General features: G+C 42.0%; 2 protein-coding genes across 2 annotated transcripts in view; both read right to left on the reverse strand.

Annotated features, from left to right (window-relative positions):
- The window catches only part of LOC144654314 (uncharacterized), an 88,668-nt gene that overhangs the window by 75,327 nt on the left and 2,179 nt on the right, over nucleotides 1-11,162 (reverse strand). The window contains exons 2-5 of the mRNA XM_078514417.1: nucleotides 10,687-11,115; nucleotides 9,861-9,932; nucleotides 9,204-9,293; nucleotides 5,485-5,541 (exon numbers count right to left, since the gene is read on the reverse strand). Coding sequence (XP_078370543.1) covers nucleotides 5,485-5,541; nucleotides 9,204-9,293; nucleotides 9,861-9,932; nucleotides 10,687-11,062 — 595 coding nt within the window. The 5' untranslated portion in view covers nucleotides 11,063-11,115. The remainder of the gene's footprint in view (nucleotides 1-5,484; nucleotides 5,542-9,203; nucleotides 9,294-9,860; nucleotides 9,933-10,686; nucleotides 11,116-11,162) is intronic.
- Nucleotides 1,483-5,364, reverse strand: LOC144654147 (uncharacterized). Its single transcript, XM_078514240.1, has 3 exons — nucleotides 5,184-5,364; nucleotides 3,432-4,202; nucleotides 1,483-3,390 (listed from the first exon to the last, which is right to left on the reverse strand). Exons 1-3 carry the CDS (start codon nucleotides 5,362-5,364, stop codon nucleotides 2,693-2,695), a joined length of 1,650 nt encoding a protein of 549 aa, XP_078370366.1. The 3' UTR covers nucleotides 1,483-2,692.

Raw genomic sequence — 11,162 nt, forward strand, 5'->3', positions numbered from 1 at the left:
AAGGCGGGGGCAGCTTTATAGTGAGAACTATTACTAGTTTAATATTGTGACAACATTAGGTGTCAAATTTCCAAGGGGCAACTATCAGATCGATAGTTCCGAGACAAAACCACTCTATTGTTTTTATTGTTCACAACTAAATTTTCTTCTGCGCGCCAATTCAAAAACGAAAATCTTGAATTGTTTTTTACTTTTTTGGATGAAAGATTTGATAGCCGAAATTGAACAAACGAAAAAAAAAACAGTCAAGAAACCCACTAAATGCAGTGAATCTAGTGATTTTTTGTTCGAAGCTAGCTTGTTTACGAACAATTTTCACGGACGACCACTATCCATCAGGGTATTTTCCTCGGACGGGCACTATGGGCTGAAAGTGCTCTTCGTGGATGAACACTGTCGCGTCATGTGATCACTTAAACCAATCAGAAGCAGAGAAAATTTAGCGGTGAAGTATAATAAAAATAGGTCACCAAGGGTGACATGAGTCTAATGCCGTATGGCATAGTGATACAGATTGCGCGGTTTTCGTAAGCCGGTTAAAATTGGTTAGAGGTTTGTGTTCGGGAGTTTAATTTAAAATGCTTATAGCAAGCTAGGGGCATCGTGGATGATTATGGATGAAAACGAAACCGTCATAAATGTTATATGCTTCACAAAATTTAAAGTATGAACAGGAGTTGATGTTACTTCTTCCGTATTGTCCGTAAAAGCAGAAACGATTAAACATTTGGACAAGATTGCGTGACGATTTACAAAAAGCATGTTCATTACAATAAGGGTTGAAGAACTTCACATCGTTTTCTTTCAGATTTTTCACCATTTTGATGATGACTCTTGAAACAGATTTTGCAATAAAAGCACTTGAAATAGTGACTGTTACTCCATTGTACTGTAAGCACTTAGTGACAGATTTTCCTAAAAACGGGTGTAAATGCTTACGTCAATATAATGATGACCTTTTGAACGCTGGAAACTAGGCAATTATTATCGAGCTACCATACACAGGAGCGAAGACTGTTTATCATGATGTACAAATTTCGCGAATCATCACTTCCATATCAATGTAACCATTTTATGATTTTTCTAGCTGTAAGAAGAACTTAAGATCTCTGAGAGTCGTAAAAGCATGAAATTCGATTTCAGTGTATGGCAAAGGCCGGGACAGTGTAATACTGCAAAGCGGCCAAACAAACGCATTTTGATTTAGTCGCGTAACTTGATTTACATTTATCCATGTACATCTTTTATTTTTGAAGGTCTTTGTTTGCACTGTAAAGAAAAAATTGGTCAAAATTCGAATGACTTAAATACAAAATACGAGGTAAAGTTTTCTATTTTTTAAAACAAAATAAATATTTTTTCGCATTGTGTAAATAAACGCGAGTCGCCGTCGAAATATTTTTTCTCAAAGACGTATTGCTTTTTAAGCAAGACGAAAACACAAGTGCTTAACTGAACTGAAAACGAAGATTTATTTTCACAAAAAGCTTACAAATGTCTTAACTGGAAAATTATTTCGTCCTGTTCAAGTGTTGAATAATCGTGACTTGAGAAAGAACTTTTAATTATGCGTGGGAACACGTGTCGCTGATTGGCTGTTTTTAATTGAAACTAATCGTGCGTGTCCGTACGGAGTCCGTTCTTGCAGCTGATCATTGTTTTCTACATTACAGCGAACGATTATCGATCCCGAACCATTCCCTTGGGATTGCTAACAGCTTTTTTTCATATAACAAAGAGTCTAATGCGCATGCGCAAAGCGCACGCAAGCATTAGACTCAAAAAATAGTAGCGCCATGCACATGCTACTTTCTCAGTAAAAAAGTTTCCCGCGAGAATCGCAGAAAATATGTTATAAACGTCGTTAAGTATTCTACATTACTATCCAGGTAAGAGTGTTAATAAAACCCGAGACCGGTAAAAATTTCTCACGGTATTTGCATTGTAGGTCATCGGTTAAATAGGTTATTTGTAATGTTCTTAAGCCTCCTGGCGATACGCAACGCAAAGCTTCAAAGTGTTTTAAAATAAGGTTAGCGAGAAAACGCTTGTTCTCTGTTAGCTGCAAGCAATCAGCGTTAATCCTAGTACCACACGATTTGTTAAGTTCTTGCAAAGTTTTTTATACCGCCTGAATTGTTTAAGTTAGGTTTTTTACTTAATTCTAATGTAGATCTTTGATAGACCAGCGATGGCTTCCAATTTTTGTCAAGGTTTTTTAAAGTGATTAGTTTCTTTTACGAAGATCAGCCGAAAGTTTCTTCAGAAGGAAGTCTAAAGCACGTTCCAAATGTCTGGTTCAAGTTACCTTATTCGAACACCCAAGTTGGTGCAATTACGTAGAATATCAACAAGCTTGTTCAGACTAATGTATTGAACATTTTCCTGAAGTTCTCTTCGCTTGTTTAACATTACTCAAGTCACGATGACCAACAACCAACTCGATGTCAGTTTGCGCAACATCAACATCAACATCCTCAGGTTCAAGCTCAGGTTCAAGTTTCTTCTGCCCAATGTCTAGAAGTTGAGGCTTCTTGCCCTGCTGCAGGTCACCCAAGTCACGCTGTACAGCAGCTAAGTTTTTTTGTACGTGCAACATCAACATGGTAGGGTCCAAGCTTTCTCAGTCTTATGTCTAGAGCACACGAAATTGGCAGCTATGTTATCGTCAGTAGGAGCATCGTCAACATCCTCAGGTCCAAGCTTTTTCCGCCCAACGTCTAGAAGTTTGAGGCTTCTTGCCCTGCTGCAGATTACCCATGTCACGCTGTACAGCAGCTAAGTTTTTTTTTGTACGTGCAACATCAACATGGTAGGGTCCAAGCTTTCTCAGTCTTATGTCAAGAGCACTATCGAAATTCTCCTTGGCCTGCTGCAGGTCACCCAAGTCACACAGCAAAACCCCTAAGTTATCATACGTAGTGGCGACATCAACATGTTCGGGTCCAAGCTTTTTCAGGCATATGTCTAAAGCACGTTCGTGAAGATCCTTGGCCTGCTGCAGTTCCCCCAAGTCACGCTGCACAGTAGCTAAGTTATTATACGAAGTGGCGACATCAACATGGTCGGGTCCAAGCTTTCTCAGTCTTATGTCTAAAGCACGTTCGTGAAGCTTCTTCGCCTGCTGCAGGTCACCCAAGTCATGCTGCACAGTAGCTAAGTTATTATACGAAGTGGCGACATCAACATGTTCGGGTCCAAGCTTTCTCAGTCTTATGTCTAAAGCACGTTCGTGAAGCTTCTTCGCCTGCTGCAGGTCACCCAAGTCATGCTGCACAGTAGCTAAGTTATTATACGAAGTGGCGACATCAACATGTTCGGGTCCAAGCTTTCTCAGTCTTATGTCTAAAGCACGTTCGTGAAGCTTCTTGGCCTGCTGCGGTCCCGTCGCTGGTTTTTTTGGGCACTTTCGGGTCCAAGCTTTTTCAGACTTATGTCTAAAGCACGTTCGTTATTCTCCTTGGCCCGCTGCAGGTCACCCAAGTCATGCTGCACAATAGCTAAGTTATTGTACGAAGTGGCGACATCAACATGTTCGGGTCCAAGCTTTCTCAGTCTTATGTCTAAAGCACGTTCGTGAAGCTTCTTCGCCTGCTGCAGGTCACCCAAGCCACGCTGCACAGAAGCTAAGTTATTATACGAAGTGGCGACATCAACATGGTCGGGTCCAAGCTTTTTCAGCCATATGTCTAAAGCACGTTCGTAATTCTCCTTGGCCCGCTGCAGGTCACCCAAGTCATGCTGCACAATAGCTAAGTTATTGTACGAAAGTGCAACATCAACATGGTCGGGTCCAAGCTTTCTCAGTCTTATGTCTAAAGCACGTTCGTAATTCTCCTTGGCCTGCTGCAGTTCACCCAAGTCACGCTGCACATTAGCTAAGTTATTATACGAAGTGGCGACATCAACATGGTCGGGTCCAAGCTTTTTCAACTGAATGTCCAGAGCACGTTCAAAGTTCTCCTTGGCTTGCTGCAGGTCATCCAGGTCATAGTGTAAATTACCTAAGGTCAAGTACGTGCTTGCGACATCAACATGGTCGGGTCCAAGCTTTTTCAGCCCAACGTCTAGAGCTCGTTCATAAAGCTCCTTGGCCTGCTGCAGTTCTCCTCTGTCGTGCTTTACATCACCCAAACCGGTGTCAGTACACTCAACATCAACATGCCTGGCTCCAAGTTTCAGTAGTTCCTCCTCAGTAAAAGCTTTTAATTCACAAACAATAGCATCAATTTTTTCTTAACATTTTAGGTATTCTTTACGTACATCAGATGACTTTTATTTAGCTTCATTACTCGAGTAAGGTAGTCAGAGGGCCAATGACTAAAATCAACTAATCCGATTGCTCCATTGAAGGTCAAATATTTTCTAAGTATAGCCCGATTGCATAAATGGCGCCCAATAACAATACATAAGAAAATGTTAGCCTCGGGTTTATGTTTCAAAACAAAGGATTTCTCTCATCAATGTATCAATGCGAGGCTAAGGTTTTCCAACGTATCTTTTCGAATAATTGGGCGCCATTATGCAATCGGTCTATTGGGCCGCATATTCATTTATACATGCTCACAAAAGTAAAAGAATCGGATGGAAAAACCATCTAACACTTTTCAATGGTTTGTAAAAGAATTTTTGAGAATTATTATCCGACCGAAACCCGAAACACCTGGTGGGGGGGGGGGGGGGAGATGGATATGAAAAATTTTCTCCGCAAACTTTTCTTTTAGTTTATGCAACTACATATCGTGTTTGCAAACAATCGCTTACTCGTTTTTAAAAAAAAATGAAAACAAAATCCCGAGACTGTTCAGTTCGGACTGAAAATAACTTTTTATTGAAGAATATTAAAATATGGGGGGGGGGGGGGGGGGTGTAAACATGATCTAGAGGATTTTCTTATGCTTAGGATGTACCTTGGTGTTTGAAATTTTAACTAAGATTTTTAAAGACCATAGAATACTCTGACTGATATGTAAAACTTATGTCATATTTTTTTTAACTTACAAGAGAATTATAAAAAAACTTGTCTTTTACAGTAACATTATAAATGATCGAATAATTCATTACTTTAGTCTAAGAGATCAGGTCCTAAGACACAGATATTATGCTGACATAGCAAAAACTTAAAAAGTGTTTATTATACAAAACTCTCCACCTTGCTACCAGTTCGGACAAGTGTTTCATACCTGTTGGCTCTTCGAGTTCCTCAAACTCGTCTTCTTTTGTTTCCAAGTCTCCTCGTCGCTCAACCCGTCTATCATCAGTACCTGCCTTATCTGAAAGAAGAAAATGATTGGTGTAATTTGGAGCTTGGTGGAAATAATAGTAACGTAATAACAGTCTCAAACTCTCAGTCTTATCCTTCATTACTTGAGTCTAAGAGATCAGGTCCTTAGGCACAGATATTATGCTGACATAGCAACAACTTGAAATGTTTATTTTACAAAATTCTTTTCCTTGCCACCAATTTGATCAAGTGTCTCTAACCTCTCAATTCCAAGTCTCCTCGTAACTCGACTTGTCCAACATCAGCACTTGCATCGACTAAAAAAATTAAAAAAAAAAAAAAATGATTGACTTAATTTGAAGCTACGTGGCTTATCATACACAAGCGAATGAGAGCTTTCTCCTCAGGCACTTCGACAATCACATTTTGCCAAGGACGACGGACAAAGAACGGGAAGTGCGAGAACATGAGAGCACGAAGATAACAGGAAGAAGGAGGCTACTACGCATGCCTATAACTAGCGTACTGCTGACCGGTACTGGCGTGACTTCCTTTTCTTCTACTCTCGAGCTTACAAAAATGTCGAGCTACATGCAAATTACAAACAGAAATGGATATAAAACTGGTAACGAAAACTATGACTGTCCTATTAACCACTGGTTAATCCGTAAGAGTCCAGAACAAAGTCATTATAACGTGCTGGGCGACGTCGCACACGTGTGGATCTGCGAGGTGAGGGACCGGTATCAGAGTCATTGCCGCTGGCAGGCAAGTCTATTGCTGGATCAGGGTAAGTGCCTTCACGGGGCTTATGTCTGCAAGCAGGAAGGTTGTGATAAGCAACGTTTTGAGCAGCGGGTGTCGAGATTGCACTCGGTATGACAGGTGGAGATGGAGGGGAAGGTACTGGTTGTGCTGGTGGGGCTTCATCGGATGACGAGTCTGCATCATCGTTGATTGCTGATGGTCGGTTGTCCACTGCTTCAGATGGAACCCGGTAGTATTAAAATGTCTTCACACGATAAAATGTGCTTCGAAGCTGAGAGCCGACAAACTTTCTGATGTTGCAGAAAGAGCCGGTTACTTCTACGACCAAATAGCGATCGCGTGCTCTAGTCTTGTTGCGATCGGAGTACAGGTAGAGTAAATCACAGACAGTGATGCGTTAGGTGGGCGGCGGGATGGGGGCCTTTGCCTTCTCGCTGTGAGGGTGGCTGGCCATACGTTGTTCGGGCTGCTGAACAATGAGGTTTTGGTCGTGCAATGGTATCTGCTGGTTAGAAAATTGATCTCACTGTGTCCACATCTCTTTGGCAGAAAGGCTATGTGAGCGGATGCGCGCGTTTAGGTTGGCTGTTGCTACTGAGAGGGTAAAAAGAGACACAGGACCGCCTAGTGGATCATGTCGGAGTAACTTATTTTCAACCTCTTGAACCACCCTCTCGGCTACAGGATTTTTGTTGTGATTCTTGGCATTACCTATCTCAACGGTGATTCTGTCATGCTTCAGTAGTTGATCTTCTGTTAGTGCTTTGAATCCAGAGGCGGAACCAGTGCGTGTGACGGCTGATGGTCCGTCTAGGAGACGCATTTAGACACAAAGGTGGATAAGGGCATCAAAGGAGTGTTGTGTCGCTCATCTTCCAGCAGAGTCTTGGCTGTGAAAGAAGTCATGCATTCATGTTACATTAGTACGAGCTGTCTCGAGCACTTGATAAAATCTGCGGCAAACGATACGCCAATAGTGTCGGGTGGAGGGGAAGAAGTTTGTTCCTCGCGCATTTTCGGGGTTTGACGTAAGACTGCACATTGTGAAAAGCTTGAGACGCACGGTCAACGCCCTTGTCCATGCCCAGCGTATACAGATAGCGCTTGGTAGCAGCCTTCATTTGATGACTGGATGGGTGACCGAGTTGGATGTAGTTAAGAGTCCCTCTAGTACTTATCGGAGGACGATGCATTCGCGGGTGGGAGCAAGAGGTTCGTTGCGCTTGACAACAAGCAAGCCGTCTTTCGCCATGGTTGCTACATTAAGGTACTTCTTAACGTCCCTCGTGTTCATGAGCTTTTTTTCAAGGACGTGTTTTCTTGTTGGAGGTGTGCATGGGTGCGTCGTAAATCGGCACATTCGGCTTTGCTGTTGGTGAGGGGGGGATATCTTGAGTTGATGTGCGTCTGATAACTGATTCCTGTGTGAGCCTTCCTAAAGGCGCAGACCTGGCAGGCTTCATCGTCACATGGCGCAGCATGACGGCTGGAGAAGTCTAAAGGCAGTATTGCAGAGCCAGATATGTGTCTTACAGAGGCCTGATATCGGCTCACAGTAGACAGGAAGGTAGACACACGGAGGCTCGCTGAGAACCCTCTTCGGCAAAGTTCTTCATAAGCCTGTAAGCATGGTTTGCTTTCACTCAGTACGCAGGCCTTATGATGAGACTGTATTAGGTATGGACTTAAGTGCTTGGCAACGGCAATAGCTAAAGCTTCCACCTCGCATGGCAGCCATGCTGTGTGTGAGCCGCGTAGTTAATAACACTAAAAAATCCTGCTAGGCGTAACTTGCCATCGCGGGTGACATGCAGGGTGGGGCCTATTCCGGGTTTCCAGACAGCTCCATCATCTCCATCTCTTACAGTTACAATACATAGTTGATCGCTCGGTCTAGGGAGTGAGATAGTGTGAGCGGTGGACAGGGCTGTCTGGGGGGAAGGGGAGGGGGGGGGGGGATGGAGGTCCCGTTCTTCACTAAAGTATTCCTTGATATAACAGGGCAATGGTTGGCTACTTGGCCAAGCATAAGTTCCAAAAAATTGACTTTCTGTCGAGCTGTTCGGCGTCTGGATAGCCGTATGGTTTCTTTGTTGTCAGTGAAACTGTGCAGGGGCTTCTTTTTTTTTTTTTTTTTTTTTTTTTTTTGCCCAGGTGGCGCCATTGGCGAGAAATGGAGCGAAGTTAGCGTCGAGTGATTTTGTTTACAAGTCTCGAAGCTGTTGATGGTTTCGTTCTTCGAGAGGCTCCATGGTTTTTGAGCCCATGCAGTGCTCCCATGACTGTTGCTGTGTATTGGGTTTACGAAAGAATCGTGCTTGAACGATAAGAATTTTCGAAATATCCACGTTATGTGTTTGGAATGAGTGGCTTTGCCTTGAATTTTCCGTCTTGGGCGCTGATTTCTTGGGAAGAAAGAAAGATGAGAACAGACTACATGACAAAGCACCATCTGGGAACGAGGCGGTGGCGAATAAAATGTGCCACAGATGAGCCTAAACACAGGTTGCTATTCCCGGCTCACAGTTTGTTGTTTGTAACTGCACTCATGGCTTTTGATTTCAACTTTTCAAATGTGGCCCAGTTTTAAGCAATTGATAACTTGAAGACTGCCGTACCAAACTGGTAATGAATGCTGCGCTGATTATTTGGCTTGTGTTATCAAGACAAAAGTATACAACCAAAATAACAACTACAAATAAATTAGACTAAAGGCTAGTGTAGACTTCAAAATTCGTAACGTATCCTGACATGCACCGATGTTTACGAGAAGCGGACATAAAATTTTCCTCAGTTTTATATGAACATTTAAATATTTAGTTATTCCACTCATTCCTCTGCCGGCATTGTTATTTCACTCATGGCAGCACTGAAAAGAAATCAAACGGTAGTTGTTTTAAGATGTTATCCGGAACAAGATGGTTTACCCCGGAAGACAACTTTTATAACTCTGGAGCAATGTTTCGATTTGTGCCAACGTTTGAGCAACTTTCGATCAATTTTCAGTGGAACTTTGACTCAATTTACTAGCACAATCTATAAATACCTATAAACTTGTCACTATTTACAGTTATAAATAATTGGATGACATTGCTTTAGTCTAAGAGATCAGGTCCTAAGGCACAGACATTATGCTGACATAGCAGCCACTTGAAGTGTTTATTTTACAAAATTATTTTCCTTGCTACCAGTTTGTACAAGTGTTTCATACCTGTTGGCTCTTCGAGTTCCTCTAACTCGAGTTCCCTCGATTCCAGGTCTCCTCGTCGCTCAACCTGTCCATCACCAGCACTTGCCTCATCTGAAAAAAATAAAATGATTGGCTTAATTTGGAGCTAGGTGGAATAACAGTAGGCCCAATTGACCTGATTCGTGTGACAGACATAATTATATCGCTTCCTCACTGACTCGCTACATAGCCAATCGCGAAGGCCAAGAAGTATTTTTTGAGAAAAGTACTAAAAACAACCCCCCGAGGCTATGCAGAATAACCTAAAATACCTTTAATTGAAGAAAATTAGAAGTTGTTTCATATGAGAGTGTAAAATCATCGAAAGGATTTTCTTTTGCTGCGGATGTACCTTCGCGTTTGTAATTTTTACTAAGATTTTGAAAGACCATAGAATACTCTGACTGATATGTCAGTAAAACTTATGCCATAGTTTTTTTTAACTACCGGTGACTAGCAAATTATATCTTAAAATCGTGTCTTTTATAGTAACGTTATAAGTGACCAGTTTCATTGCTTTAGTCTAAGAGATCAGGTTCTTAGGCGCAGATATTATGTTGACATAGCAGCCACTTAAAACGTTTATTTTACAAAAACGTTCTACCTTGCTACCAGTTTGGACAAATGCCCTCGGCTTACCTGTTGGCTCTTGGAGTTCCTCTAGCTTGCATTCTCTCGATTCCATCTGTCCATCATCAGCACTTGCCTCAACTGAAAAATGAAAACGATTGGTTTAATTTGGAGCTGATGACAGTCTCCTCCTCAGGCGCTTCGCATTTTTCTGGGGACAAAGGACATCGACCGGGAAGCGCGAACGACTAGTGATGAGCGCGAAGTGCGAGGGACCATGGAAAGGAGAAAGGAAAGAAGAGACTTCCTTTCGCCTTCCCTTTCTCCCTTCGGCGCCCATTTTTCCTCGCAATTAGAGACTGGCATCTGGAAACAAGGCAATGGCGAATGAAATGTGCCACAGATGAGCCTAAAGGCCCAGTAATAAACGGCCGTTCTTTTTGTTTCAACTTGTCTCTCAACATTGTTGCATTGCAAGTTGTAAAGAGTTGTTGTGCGTATTACCAACCGTATTGCAAGTTGTGGCAACATGTTGCACGAAGTAGAAATGAGTTCAACTTTGTGCAACATATTGCCGCAACTTGCAATACGCGAGGTAATATTGGCAACAACACTTTACAACTTGCAGTTGTTTCTTGTTTGTAGGTCATGTTCTTACTGCACTCGTGGCTTTTTTATTCAACTTTTCAAATATTCTTAAATTTAATATGAGAAGAATTATAAGCAATGCTGACATAGAGATAATCCACTCATTTCTCTGTCCGCACTTTCTGCAGAAGGAAAGCGGCATTAAATTTCAGGAGAACAAAAGTACAGCATATTGAAAGCCTACCGCATAAACATAAGGACTCAGAGGAACGCCGGGGAGTATGTTAAATCAAAAACATACCGGTACCTGAAATCTCCATTAAAGACAATTTGCATGCCAAGTAGTCCTCTTCCAAGATAGTTGTTGTTAAGGTTATAGTCTCCATATCAAGCTCGTCCTTAACCTTCTCTGTAATAAGATACTCCTCGGCCTTTGCATTTAGGTGACCAGAGCGATAATCAACCATCAGCCGCTCAAGAATCTCCAGAGTACGGCATTTCACAGTTATTTTTATGCTACTGTTTTCAGAGCTTTCTATCAAGATGTCAAGATGTCCTCGTAAGTACGCGTAAAAGTCTTTTAGTCCTTTGTGTGAATAGAGATCGAACGTTCTCTTTCCCTCATCAACTTTTTCTCCCATATAACTGTCCACCGTTTTTCTTGCTTGTTGAGGATCTTGCATATGCGAGTTTCTGCTAATAGCATTAGCACATCTAATCTTTAAAGACAAATTCCCTAAAGTAACAGCAAAAAAATTATCAGCTTGTTTTTTCCTTGCAGGC

Source organism: Oculina patagonica, chromosome 5 (assembly GCF_052425735.1).
Source record: "Oculina patagonica isolate OP01 chromosome 5, crgOcupat, whole genome shotgun sequence".
NCBI lineage: Eukaryota > Metazoa > Cnidaria > Anthozoa > Scleractinia > Oculinidae > Oculina > Oculina patagonica.

Coding starts and splice junctions, on each gene's coding strand:
- LOC144654147 (XM_078514240.1), bottom strand. CDS start 5,364: ATGAAGGATAAGACTGAGAGTTTGAGACTGTTATTACGTTACTATTAT. Junction 4,203..5,183: donor GGAACTCGAAGAGCCAACAG/GTATGAAACACT, acceptor GTGAATTAAAAG/CTTTTACTGAGGAGGAACTA. Junction 3,391..3,431: donor CGAACGTGCTTTAGACATAA/GTCTGAAAAAGC, acceptor CAAAAAAACCAG/CGACGGGACCGCAGCAGGCC.